We start from the raw sequence: 14782 nt of genomic DNA, 5'->3' as shown, positions 1-14782 counted from the left end.
GTTAATATGTTGCTACGCGATGCACACGGTTTCTGGTATCAACATCCCATGAAGTATAAATCAAAATAAAAATTTTTGTTAATTAAATACTATTAAATACTACTTATCTTACACAATGAATAAGTAAACTCTTAACAATTAAATTAAACAATTAAATACTTAACAATTCTTGTTAAGTAGTAAATGTACTGTTTAGCAAGTAGTAAAACTGAGAAATTTTGCAGAAAAGTGAAAATGTTTTCTGGTTTGAACCAGAGAAGACCCCCGACTTCTCCTATTAAAACGATAAAGTCCCTGTTCTTTAGGTAAGATTCAAACCAGTTAAGCACTGTAGCAGAGAGTCCAACCCGACCCTGCTATCCTCTTGCTTTAATAATATGTTGTAATCTTTCCGAAAATGTGCAGCTGGCTCCACCAGAGCTCTCACAGCAGCACACAGTTTGTAAAAAGTTGTGTGTCATTCCAATGAGTTGAATCCATCACTCCTCTGCAAAATCGTGACTACAATTTAAAATAAAAAATGATTAAAATGGAGTAAAGATGAGCGTGCCGCACTTACACACTTTAGTGTCATTTAGTATCATTCTGATTTTTAAATAATAATAATAGAAACATACACTTTATTGTAAATGACTTTAACAGCTGGTATACAGATGGAAAAAAATGAGTGTTTTATTACTGTGAGACACTCATAATAAAATTGCTAAAATTGACAACAGTAGTTTTTCAGAAAATCAAGTGTAATCTTTGCAATATTCTTTTAGCCATTGTTTTCAGGGGGTTTAGGGGGAGGAGGGTTAGGAGCATGTTACTGTCACAATTCCACTGATAAGCTGGCGATATGTCAAAAAGATTTGCACAGGACATACAAACTGCCATGCTTTCAAAAAGAAAATGTCTTTTAGATAAGTTCTATGTTGTGGAATAGGGTAGGCCAGGAGTGTCCCTGGTCAACACCTAGGGACACCCCTGGTGTAGATGTTTGAGCTAACACTGTCTGTCCAAATTTCAGTTGACACATGTGGGCTCATTAGTCTGTGCCCTTGAAAACCTGTCCAGATGCTTCCAGATGGCGTCTCTGTAATGCTACAGGCGGCTCTGGAACACAGACGATTTGGCAGCACTTCCTGGATCTGTCCGAACAGAATGGGTGCATTGCTGTGGAAGAGTTTCCGGTTATTTTAGGATTTGCAGAAACTCATACTCATCCCAGCTCATCATCCCAAGACAGAAAAAAAAATCTGGGTTTTCTCACTCTTTTGTCATTTTTAGTTAAGTAAGAAAATGAATTGCCACAACAATACTAGGTTAAAATACATAACTATATACAGTAGAGCCTGCTGAGTGAAAAAACATTGAAATGATGCAGATTCATGAACCATGATTATGTAACAGGCACACTATAGCATCAATTAAATACTAACATTACTTCATGTAAATTAAAACAAACGGTTGCAGTGAGTTTCTGTCATCAGTATTTATTAAGCAGACCATTTGAAATCCATCTAGTTAATAGCATCAAGAAATACAACGAACACACTATTACCACAGGAGGGTCTTGACTGTCAGCACACTTTATCCAACTCAAGAGTCATCATACCTGATCTGTTTCTGATCCGACCATGTTTTCGTTTTCAGTGAGAACGACTAACAAAACATGGTATATAATTTAGATGTATTTCATGTAGTTTGGCTCACAGACACGTCACATCAGTGACATCAAAAGTCTGAACGACATCAGACCAAAGACGTTCCGAAGACAATCGGATTCATATCCGATCTAGTCTGGGGCGAATAGATCGCAGTTGGCCTGCTCAGACTGTTGTAAAGAAAGAAAGAAAAAAGGGATTTAGGTCACATTTGCTTGATGTGTGAACGTCGCCTGAGCAGATGTGGCAAGACTTGAAAAGTAAGATTTGCAGACAATGATCCAACCTGACAGAGCATGAGTTGTTCTGCAAAGAAGATCGAGCAAAGTCTTTGTCTGCAGATTAATTTAGCTGGTGGATTTTATAATGTTTTTCCTTCTGATGAGGTTTAGTTTGCTAAAGGTTCATTCTACCTATAGCTACAACTTATCTATTTAGTGTGGTACCAATGTGATACAAGCTGTATCTTAGACCCAAAAGAAAGGAATAAATACACAAAAAATTACAAAAACTGTAATTTAGAAGTTTTGATTTTTTTGTTGTTGTGAGGATTCCAGCCACTCAGAGAAGGCAGCATTTGGTCTCCTTTTTTTTTTTTTTATTAAGGACGGACAGTTTGTCTTTTCCCAGACTGGACAGTGAGAGCAGCAGGATGCTCGTTGGGTTCCGAGTTGGGTTCCGCTCGCCGCGCGCACATCACTGACAGCTGTCAGAACTGTCGAGCTGAGGTCAGTCAGCAGAAGGACGCCGCACGTGAGGGCCCCCCGTCCCCCGTTCCCGAGCAGAGCAGTGGTCGTCGCATTGATTTGAAGGGGAATGAGTGCTGACGCGCCCTGCGCGCGCGGAGAGACACGCGGCTCCCGCTCTGCCTCTCAGCGCGAGGCCAGCTGAGCTGCGCGCGCGGGGGGGGACTGATGCGTCTCCGGGGCCGGGGCGCCTCACTTCCGCTCTGAGACCTGCCCCGGAGCGGCCGCCGCGGCATCTGGACCACAGCTGGACAATGTCTCTGCTGAAGCAGCGGGGGAGAGAGCTCGAGCGCTTCGACGGACTGTCGCTCATCTACTGGTACGTGAGAACAAGAAGCCGCTTCCGCTCTCAGTTAGCATTCAAATCCGACAATATTGATAGAATTTTATTTTCTATTTTGTCTTCGTTGATTGTAGTTAACAGTTGGTTGTGTGAGGTGACCCCCAGACCAGCAGCAGGTGGCCCTGAGCAGTCGAACTTCTTTCTCATGTGAAAAACATGAAAAAAAAAAAAAAAAAAAAAACTGGCATAATAGTGTATGTTCCACAAAATCTGTAATTCATTAAGGTTTGGATAATTCTAAGTATGTTAGATTTATATCTAGAGCTCTTTAAAAACTGTAAGCCACCCCCCCAGCCCCCCGCCCTGCCCACACACACACACACACACACAACACACACACACACACACACACACACACACACACACACACACACACACACACACACACACACACACACACACTTCATAAAGCTAATTTATTAAGTGTTCACAAGCTGTGAATCAGATGCAAACTTCAGATTCAGCAGCAGATGTAATTCTGAACTTCAGAGCTTTGTACACAAAATAATCTGGCAGATTGTGTTTAAGAAAGAAAACAAAGATAAAAACATATCAATTTCTGCTTCAGTCTTACTACAACGTCGAATGACAAAGGTAAAAGTAGCACTATTACGACTAATTTGCTGATACTGAATTTCAGGTTTCGACCATTTTTTTAATACTTACTTATTCTATTGTCTTTTTATAATTACTCTGGCACTTAAAAACTCAGTTTTAGTTTAAAATCTGAAAGGAAATGAATTAGGATATCTTGGTTTATTCATCCATCCAAGCGAATACAATTTATAGATGACTAGTTTTATAGAGCGAAAATGATACATTTTGGTGTGTTGTTTATTAGGAAGGTTTTCAGGGTTTGACCTGTCAAATATGATCTACGGCTGATTAATAGATGCACCATCAGCTATAAATAGATACAATTAGGATCAACAACAGACTTTGCATGTCAGTTGAGGTAAACGGATATAAAAATGAGACTCAAAATGTTAAATTCAGCAGCATTTTCAATTTACAATCGAAAATGAGACCAGTGGATACGTTAGACTGATGAAAACCAACTTGAGGCCTGTTACATCTGAAGGCCACATCACATTTCATGCAATCAGACGAGAGACATTCCCACATAAAGTCAGTTAAATCAAATCAAATGTGATTGATGGTGGAGGTAGGGCAGATCGGAGAGCTCGGTTTGTGCTTGTGTTTTGTCCCGCGGGGCGTCCGTCAGCTGAATGTAAGAGCTGAGTGGACAGTTGTAGCTGGGTCAGCCAGGGGTGCTTAAAGGCGAGCTGGAGGGACGGTGCAACATTGCTGAGTGACCCCCGTCCCCGTGCGACTGCCCCGTCATCTTCCAGCGTTCTCTCCGCCCAGTTAGCAGAAGCCGACGTTAACGCCACCCTCATGATCCTCTCCTCCAAGAAGTTACCCGAGCTCTGGGACTACTTTCTGATTTATGTCACAGGCGCACTAGAGTTCAATCCTGATTGCAAAGACATAGACCTGGGACTGTTTCCGCTGAGGATGAATCCCACCATAAAGCCATGGTAGGTGTGATCAGACAAAAAATAATCTTCAAGCTGTTGTCGTGATGGGTTTCCTGCTTGACTGTGTCTATGTCAAGTCTGATCTTAGATGATGTATAGCATGGTTTCATAATGTGAGCTATCAGCAGTGATGTTATGAAGAGGAGTTGTGTACATCAGGTGAGTGTGCATGGTTTTTGAAAAGTGACTTGCTTTGTGAGGAAGGTCATCAAAGAGACTAGTCAAATAATTGGTAGAAGGGAAATTATTATATCATATGCTGTTGACATGCAACGTAAAATATGTTGTATTTCTATGTGTACACCTGTCTATATTAGGTCTCACAACTGAGGTCAGAGGTCAAACACTAAGCATGAAATCTATGGAATTATTTGTAGAGCTCAGACACAGGATTGTCTTGAGGAACAGGTCTGTTGAAGGGCCCAACATGATCGTGAACCAAATCTGCATTAATGGTTATGTTTAAGAGAGGGAAACGTCACTAAAAGACTCAAAACCTTCTTCATGTCTATGTGGGAATCAGGTAAATAGCATTTTCATATTTTAAAAAAATAACGGCAATAATTGTGTGACTCAGAATCCCACACACAGATTTATGCTTGATTAACACAAAAGAGGAGAAATTGAGAACTTCATCTTTAATTGTTTTACAACATTGTTCAAACCACATTAAAATGACATAAGTTAGCTATTTGGACTTTTTAAAATGGGTTTTCAGTTCTGTCCTTGGGTTCATCTTGATTATGATTTTGACTGTTGGCTGTGACAGTGGTGGCAGGTGGGACTTGATGCATGTTGACACATTATTTACTTGAATCCTGTCCTGCGTAATTTAGGCCTCTGGTGGCGACTAACGTCACTTTAGTCCTGCTGTGACAGAGGAAAGCAACATGCTCTCATTAAGTCACCTGGCCTTATCGTCTTACACCTCTTTGACTGGGACCCACTATTTATTTGTGTTTTATTGAAGCAGGAACATGTTCGAAATGCAGAAGATGCACATCGCCCTCAGTCTGCAGAGGGAAAATCAGTTCATCAGAAAAACAGGCAACAATCCTGGTTGCCACAACAGCTGCTTGGTATGTAGTCTAGCTGAGTGCTTTGCCTGGGATGGAGATAGGCCCCCCTACCACAGCATTCTGTAATCAGAAGAAAACTGTTTACCATTTGAAAACATTTACATTTACATTGTAGATAGGAGATAGGTAGTAAGAAGCTCAGAAATCTGAGATAAAGCTCATAACTTCAGTTTCTTTTTGGGAGGGGGGGGCAGGGAGGGTTGCCTTTCAAATTTTCAGTTTCGTCAGAAATTGTCTTGTTTGTTCTAGAATTTTGTTTGGGAGAAATTTATTCCTTTTTTTCTATCTACAATGACACTAATTCACCATCTTAAAATTCACTGTGGGTATTGTGCATTGGAGGTGGGACCAAGTCAATATTTTTAAAATTGCACCTCTGTGTTGCACAGTTCAGTTAAACTTAGCTGCAAGACTAGTCATACTTTAACTATAATTTTCTAGAATTTCCAGAATCTCTCTTTCCTGAGTTCTGGCACAGAAAACACACATTTTGATACGGACCCCTGCTCACTACCGGCCTTGGAAAGCAGCAGAGGAAGTCAGGCTTTCCTCTACCTGGCTTTTCTGGGCAAAATAAAACCATAAGAAGAAGATGGCTCAACCCTGAATTTTCCACCCATACCCATTGTATGGATGTATTGCAGAAAATATTTTTCATGGGAAGAATGATCTTTATTCTTATACTGAAAAACTTTGAATTTAAAGAAAAATCAAGCAAGTGGATAACATATAGCATTTGTAAACATTTTGTATCCATGATTTTGAGACCAATACATAAACATATTTAAGATTCTTATGGATTGGTTTCTACTGCCACCTGGCTAGGCAGTCCCCCCAAAATATTAAAACGTTTGGCACCATGTCCCCCACATCGCCAGCAAGTGTCCCCAGTTCCCCTATATCTACCACTAATGCTAGATACCCTACTGCAGAATAACAAATTAACAAATACTTAGCACATAGATAACAATTATAGCAAATGAATTTCTAAAAGAAGAAGAAGAATTCTGGTTAAAATGCACCAGAATTCATTCTCACCAGACATTCAAAATGTAATATTAAAAACTACAATTCCAGGGCTTCTCCATAACATGCACTCACGTTTTTGAAGTCCCAAGTACCCCTGGAGCAGTCAGACCTTCACAAAGCTAAAGGACCTTAAGAAACTGTTCACCTCTGCATCTGTCCTCCAGTCACCATATCGTTCTTGTTGCTTCATCGTGGAAGTTGACACTTCTGACTTTAGTGTCTATGCCATTCTAAATTTAAAGGTAATAACAAGATTTACCCATGTGACTTTTCTAAAAGCTGGTTTATGGCTGATCAGAACTTTGATATGGGGAATCGTGAACTCTTGTTGGTCAAACTGGCTAAAGAACCTATAATCATATGGACTGACCTCAAAAAGCAAGACAAGTTTACTCGTATAGCAAACTCCAACAACGAGGCAGTTCAAATTACATCTAGTATCTTTACTCTGTCAAGAGATTAAATTCCAGGCAGGTCAGGTGGGAATTATTATCTCTCTCCTACAGATCCAGAACTAAAAACACTAAGTAAGTCACAATAGACCTGAAGAGGGCCAGGCCCAGGCAAAAGAGGATTTCATCCTATCTCAGTCAGTTTGATTGGCAGTTACCAATCTCAAATTGGAAAGTCAGATTAAGTAGGCCTACCGACAACACCCCATTCCAGGATTGCGCCAACAATCTCCTGAATGACTCAAAGCACCAAGTAACAGAGATACTCACATTTGATCATAGTTCATATCATTCAGGAGTGATCAATACTCTATCAGTTGTCCAGGCCCATTTTTGGTGGAAGATCCTTCACTGAGATGCCAAGAAATTCATCTCACTGTGATGCACATGATGTCAAGGTAAATCCTCTCATCGACCATAGACTTGCTCCTGTGACCATCCCATGCTGCCCTTGGTACCCTCTTCCAGTTGCTACACTCTGTTATTCAACATTGTTGGCTGTTTCTAAAAGATGACTCATTTGGTCCGACTCATCAAACTTCTCTGCTCTAAAGAGTTGGGAGAGATGCTTTCTCAAGAGATTTCTTTCCTTTGTATCTGACAGGGGCTCACAGTTCATCTCCCATTTCTGGAGGGAGTTCTGCAAACTTTTTGGATCCAAGTGCATCTGTCCTCTGGATTTCATCCACAAGCTAATGGAGGCTGAGACCATTCTGATTTGTAAACAGGACCCCACTAAATAGTTGCCGATCTTACTCCGGGTATAGCTTGTCCTCAGGTCTCTTCACCACCAGTCACTAAGTCTTCATAATTTATCAGAATCATTCCCCAGTTTTCTCCTTTCCAGAAGGATCAGCTAAAGTACCATATATCCCCACAGCTGCACTAAGATGCCAGAGGGTATGGCAATGAGCCCATAGGGCTTTTGTTAAGACTTCTGCTGTCTGCTCTGGAGTTTCCATCAGCACCAGTAAACCAGGAAGGGCAGAGAGTATGGTCGTCTAGAAAGGATCTTCCTCCTCATGTTAATTCCCACAAGCTGGCCCCCTCTCTTCATTGGTCCTTTTCACATCTCCAAGGCGGTTAATCTTTGATCAATTTGCCTATGACTTCCTAGGACTCTGGAGGTATGTCCCACCTTTTATTTGTCCCTGATCAAACCTGTTTCCACGAAGTGTCTTATGCAGTTCTCCAGATACCCTCCAACTGCCCGGTACATCACCAGCAGTGATTTCTACTCTTATCAGGTGCCTCCTCCAGTCCAGAAGATGCAGCATTCTGGGGTTCCTGTCCAGCACATCATGGACAAATCTCTGATTTTTCAGTTTCATCGTAACTCCTCAGCAATTGGGCAGTTACAGGAAGAGTCAGAGCAAACTCTATCTGCTGAGGAGGCTGAGGTCTTTTGGAGTGCAAGGGGCGCTACTGAAGAACTTCTTTGACTCTTTCATAGACCCAGATTGTTTGGCTAATGGAAGACCTCTTTCTATTTTATTTGGGTACCCCTGCTCTTGCTTGTTACCCAGATACAATTAGTTGCAGCATCAGAAGCTGCTTTCATCATGTCTTCTCTACAGGGGTTGTGGCATTTAAATCAAGAATTAAGAGCATTTCTTTATTTTTGTCTCTCCTACACTCATTGTACTGTTTAGGCATCAAAACCTCAAACTTAAAAAAGCCCCTGCTTTTCTCAACCCTTAATGCTTCACATGCTTTTATTTTAATTTGAGCTCTTCCCTTTGTCAGTGTTTTCTCCCCCTGCACTTGTCTTCATTTATTTATTTATTTTTTGCAGACACTTGACAAGACAATTGGAATGTGGCCCATCCTTTCTTGTCAGAAAAAGCCAATATGCCGTAATGACATCCCAGTTGCCCCATTATCACCCACTCCACCCACTCCATTCCCTCTGGTGATTATCGATTTGTGAAGAAGGACTTCACAAATCGATAATCTGAATCTCTACTGATTTTCTCTTCACAGAAGATGTAGATTGTGAGGCATATTGCTGACTGGTTTTCTCTCAAGGGAAGTATTCTTGTTGCTGATGCTTTATTTGTCCTCCTAAGAACCCTTGATATTTCCTTACAAAGCTGACTACTTTGTTAGGTCTGTGTAGGACTCAGAGGCTCTTATTCATTTATTAATCTTAAATTAGCACTAGTAATTCAGGTTCAAAGTTATTCTGCTCTTTGGACTCAAAAATATGAATGTAATCTAGTTTGAGTTGCACATAAAAAAAGAAACTTGACAGCAAGGTGCTGATGAACAAAATGCTTGATAGTGATCAAAGTGTTTTCCTCTAGAGGTCAGCCTTGCAGCGGAAAAAAACTCACACGGATCAGCATTGATTTTTTGATTTTTTTTGCTTACTCTTTGTGTTGTGCTGGATTCTGCAAAACACGCCTGAAAGAACCAGATTTAAAACTTTGTGTGTGCAGTCGCATGCATCCATGTGTGTCACTTTATGATTGGGTCTGAGCCTGTTTGATTTCTCCGTGTGGACTGGGTAATCCCGTAATCTGATAATGACACACTGTGCAGATTTAGTGATTAAAGTTGGGAGGCAAATAGTTGTTGCTATGGCTTCCTAATAAAGGAAGATGTGAGTAAATCTGTGTGTGTGAGAACAATGTGTTTGCAGTTTAGAGAAATGAGGCTTGTGAAATGTCTGTCATTTCTCAGACTGATTTTTTTTTAAACAAAGAAATAATTAGAAAATGTTTACATCTTGTAGATTGCAGCACACAGTGCATTAGCAGTTAGATCGCTTCTTTACAGGATTTGTTGCAATGTTTTTATTGTAATAATGATGCAATTATCTATCTCTTTAGGCTAACTGTTGCTGATGTAAGTGTTGGAAATAAACTAATCTGTCATATCATGTTGCAATGGAACAGGTCATTTTGTTAGAAGTAGAGATATAGACAAGCCATCAGCTACTATCTGGGAACTTGTACCTATTGTGGATTAAAGAGTCTTTATAAAAAATACTTTGGCACATTGTTTAAAATCTCCTTTTTATTCTTGTTTTAAACATACATTTCTCATGTAGACACAAACATAAACACTGAGTTTTCTCAAATCTCCATTTTGGTGAGAGTATAAAAATATATATATAAAATGTTCACAGAAATAAAAAAATGGAGCCCTGTCAATTAAAAAAAAATTTGTGTTTTCTAAAATTGTTTTTAGCAGTAAAAATGAAATGTCACCTCTCCCAGACCAAAAAGCACCCAGTTGCCCTGAACACCTCTAGATCTGCATGAAATGGTTCGTTCCTGCTTGGAGCGAAACGTGACGGTGTTCAGCAGCAGTCAGTGGAAGACAAGAATGACTGTGACAGTTAATGCTGAGAAAAGTGATAAAGTAGGTTTTCAATAAAGAGAGAGAAAACGGTAAAAGTGTCAATTTATAACCCAGTTTTTCTCTGAGAGGTCGGTAGGCTGTGTGAGATTATCAACCATTTACATATTTAGCTTAGCTACAGATTCTGTTTGCCTTCATTTCACTAGCATTTGGTGAATTAAGGAAATAAATCACCAAGATATTCATATATGAACTTGTCCCTGTACTTCTTACCACACTTAACATCAGTTGAGTCAGTCAGCAGCAGCTCTTGCCCACATCTCTCCTGACCCGTCCTCTCCTGAGTGAAATTAAAGCTGCAGTATGTAACTTTTATAATTTTTTCTTTTTTACATTTATTAAAACTGTCATTATGTTGTGACAGTATGGCATGAGAGACAATCTGTGAACAAGTTATTTCCTCTGCCTTCTCCCAGTGCTATCTAGAAACAACCAATCAGAGACAGAAGAACTTTAGTGCTGTTAATCACAATCTCATGTGGCTGCTCATCCTCCTCCCCCTTGCTCTGTGCTATGCCGCAGCTAGCATAGCCTGTTGTGAATGCTCAGTCGAGTTAGCATAGCTACCAATGACAGCAGATGAACAATTTTCCTGTAGCATTAAGTTTTTTTTCCACCATTAGCAGATTTAGCAGTGAGTGAACGAGGATGATTGACAGCGCTAAGACCCTCTTTTTCTGATTGGTTGTTTTGGCTGGAACGTTGCATTACTGTAGCCAGTAATAGTAGTTCAGGGAGAAGGTGGAGGAGATTGATCTTTTCATAGATTATCTGACTCATAACAAACTGTCACGACATGATGACAGCTTTAATAAATATGGAGAAAAGTTGACATCTATTTTTTGGTGTGGATGAAAGGTTAAAACCTATAAATGTATTTTTTTTCCCTCAGATGTCTATCCACGTATGAACTGGGCTTAGGACATTGTGTACCTAACACTTTGTTCAATGAGCATCAGCTAATCCTCATATAATTTGCTTTCATTCATTATTATCAAGCAGAATGACTTTCATAAGTATGTAATTAAATTTTTCATTTGTAAAATGACATTTAGCCATAGTTGTGTTGATATATATTAATTTACTTTTTTTTCTTTTCTTTTTTAGAAAAATGTGTTTCTATGATCTTAAACTAACATTTTTCAGTTTCATTTATAGATTTTATGGATACATTAATTTGTGAACCCGCTTAGCAGTCATTCTGCACACACAGTTCAAACATAAAGGTCATGGTTTAAAAATATATCATGTTACTTGTAGGTTTTTAAATCCAGATTTCAGTCCTTTTTTCTCTCAACCTCAGAGTATATTTAATTTTAAAGCCAAGGATTTCCACAACAATATGAATTGAAAACATCCCTTCGAATATTGTAGAGGAATATCTTGCCATCTCCAGATGAGAAGAAGGAAAACTATTGTGCAGCTAAGATGCCCTGGAGAAAATTAGCTGAACAAAAAATACAGTCCAATTTAAGCAGTCACGTTGCAAATATATGCCAATAACCTTCAGCCTTCTGCATTTTGATTCAGGTTCAAAGCAGCTCGTGGTTTTTGAAAGCATCCTGCAAATATGCTTTGAAGAGCTGCTAAGCCTCTCTAGGTATTAGATACAAAAAAAAATGCAGGATTTCATATGTTATGTAATCCTGCAACTGATCAAAGAAAATACAAGTCACCCAAATCAAAATGTTCAATGAACGCCTTTTTAGGTGGATTAGCCCAAACACTGGAAAACATGCAAACAACTGGCACATGAATATGGAAGAGAAGCAGATAAATGCAGCGCTTTAGGTCCAAAGATGGTGAGTCACAAAAACAGACCGCAGCTTTTCTGTAAGACACAAAACTCCAGCTATCTGCAGACTGAATAGGACGCATTTCCACTGTGACAGCAGCAAGCTCAGGTTCAGGTTTCTACCTCAGTGACCAACCATACAGCTCAGCCACCTACACCCACGACAAACAACAGATTCCCCACAATACTAAATGCAAATGTGCCAATTCTGCACAAGATGGCAGCATACACCGTCAACCTTTCCCAAACCCAGTTCTAATCCGCATTAACCTTCTATTGAATGGTTACCACTAAATTACTGACAGTTGTTTTTCACTTTGATTCCTATACAAACATTTCTTTGCATTTCTGTCTGAAACTCACAGTTGGTGGTTTCATGCTGGAAGCTGCATGATCAGCATCAGAACTGAGATAACAATAAGGGAAATTCTGCTGCAGTCCAGAATCCCATGGTGAGGGGCTCTGGTTGTTGTGGGCAGGCGGGTTGAAAGGGAGGACTGGGCAACATCTACATTGAGCTAATCAGACATGAGATGCAAACCGAATGAAAGGTTTGTTGGTAAGGGAAAAGAAATATTCCAATTTATAGTGACAAAATCGGAGTAATAAAGAAAACACCATGTGCTCCAGCAAAAACAACTGAGGATAACTTGCTGACCAACCACACAGATATATATATATATGTATATATAACTTACCAGCGGTATTTTTTTTTTGACAGCAACTTTCCAGCCGCTCTTGATTAGAACCTGTAGAATCTAAATGACTTCCTGCAGCTGTACTGAGATTTACAGCGTCTTCCAGGTTTTATGTTCGTGTCTACGCATGCATGTAGGAGTCAGAGTTCAAGTTATTTTGCTCTGAGGAGTTCCCAGTTGTTGTGTAAATGTTGCATTTATGATGATGAAATTGGGCTGTAAAGTCTGTCACTCTGCTGTACTCAAACACACACAGACAACCAGTCAATCAAGTTCAATTACTCTGTAACCTGCAAACATTGCCAATGGCAGTGTTGCAGACTTCCTTGGATTTAAGTCTAAGCACAAAAGTCAGCATGATGGCTGTTCGTCTCTGCAGTATTTCATTCTTTTTTGATAAAAGCACTTTTCTGGAGTCATGCAAGAACATGCAAGAAAGGAAACAAATTGTATTTAAAGTGACAGTACTATGTAGAATCGGCTTTTTTGAGCTTTACATCTAGTTAAAATATTATTCCCTACATGGAGTGTTGCTTTGAGTCTTTCATGCATGTTTGAGAAATCCTCTAATATCAAGTGGCAACCATTCGTGATACAAACGTCTTGGTGGATCTAGCCCCAAGCTTCCGAGCTTCAACTTCACAGAGCAGACCTCCCTGCAGCTCCCTCGCTCAGCTTCTTCAGTCTATCCATCCATCCATTTTCTACTCCCTGGTCCCTCGCGGGGTCAGGAGGGATGCCGGTGCCTGTCTCCAGCAAGAGATTTCAGGTGAGAGGTGGGTCACCCTGGACAAGATGCCAATCTGTCGCAGGGCAACACAGAGAAAGAAAGGACAAACAACCAGGCACACATCCTAGGAGTCATGTTTTTGGACTGTGGTAGGAAGCCAGAGTACCCAGAGAGAACCCATGTGCGTAAAGGGAGAACATGCAAACTTCATGCAGAAAGACCTGGAGCTGGGAATCGAACCCAGGACCGTCTTGCTGCAAGGCAACGAGTGCTACTAACTGCTCCACCGTGCAGCCTCCTTCAGACTGGCAGCAGCAAGTAGCAAACAGCTTGTAGAACTCTGTTCCCAGTGAAACGCTGGTAGAAAACATTGTTGAAGGGTTAAGAAAGAGCAGAGGAAATTTTTATTACAACTGAAGGTAACATAGTTACTTGATTGTGCTACAAAATAACAGCAGATGCCCGGAAAATACTGAATACTGTCTCTTTAAAAATGAGAATGGCAAAAAGGATCAACGGCGCCCCCCACAGTGCAGCCTCTGAACAAGTTTCACATATTAGTTTGAAAACTGGAGACAGAACCTTGAAGTCTGCTGTTCTGGATGGTTTCTGTTAAAGTCTTAGCCTGTGGACCCAGAGCCTGTTACTGGAGCCAGTGTAAGGCCTCTTGGTTAAGCAGCAGCTGGGTCTCCTCCAACGCTGTGTAATCCCAACAGCTGGACAACTATTAGAACCTCTAGCTCTACATTAGGAGATCTTTACAATTTTCCCTTATTTGCACATCAGTCACAACCTTAACATCCCCACCTAATATTAAATAAGACAGTTTTTCATCTTCAAAGAGCCACAAATTAAAACCAAGGTTATAGTTGAGAGAGAACCAGTGTTTTTCTTTTTTTACTTAGTCTGGGAACAGTCAAAGTTTGAAAGAGTCCTGTTTACAGAGTATGTTTTTAGGACATGATTGTAGGGCTGTACAGTGGTGCAGTTGGTGGCACTGTTGCCTTGCAGCAAGAAGGTCCTGGGTTCAGTTCTTTCTGCACGGAGTTTGCATGTTCTCCCTGTGCATGGATGGGTTCTCTCCGGGTTCTCCGGCTTCTTCCCACAGTCCAAAAACATGACTGTTGGTTTAATTGGTCTCTCTAAATTCTGAGTGAGTGTGTGTGTGTGTGTGTGTGTGTGTGTGTGTGTGTGTGTGTGTGTGTGTGTGTGTGTGTGTGTGTGTGTGTGGTTGTTTGTCATGTCTGTCTCTGTGTTGCCCTGTGACAGACTGGCGACCTGTCCAGGGTGACCCCGCCTCTCGCCCAGAACGTTTGCTGACCCCACTAGGGACTAGGGTGTAAGAAAATGG

General features: G+C 40.5%; 1 protein-coding gene across 2 annotated transcripts in view; it reads left to right on the top strand.

The window, feature by feature from the left end:
• The first annotated feature begins 2513 nt into the window (after positions 1-2513).
• The window catches only part of si:dkeyp-72e1.9 (syntaxin-binding protein 4), a 49148-nt gene continuing 36879 nt past the window's right edge, over positions 2514-14782 (top strand). The window contains exon 1 of one of the 2 annotated variants that reach the window (XR_008606350.1): positions 2514-2714. Coding sequence is in view for 1 of the 2 variants with exons in the window: in XM_055036116.1 (XP_054892091.1) it covers positions 2650-2714 (65 nt within the window). In the remaining variant the exon portion in view is untranslated. The remainder of the gene's footprint in view (positions 2715-14782) is intronic. The other variant, XM_055036116.1, reaches the window with a different exon arrangement.

Source organism: Poeciliopsis prolifica, unplaced genomic scaffold, assembly GCF_027474105.1.
Source record: "Poeciliopsis prolifica strain line A6 unplaced genomic scaffold, Auburn_PproV2 SCAFFOLD010, whole genome shotgun sequence".
NCBI lineage: Eukaryota > Metazoa > Chordata > Actinopteri > Cyprinodontiformes > Poeciliidae > Poeciliopsis > Poeciliopsis prolifica.
This window is presented reverse-complemented; position numbering and strand designations above follow the sequence as displayed.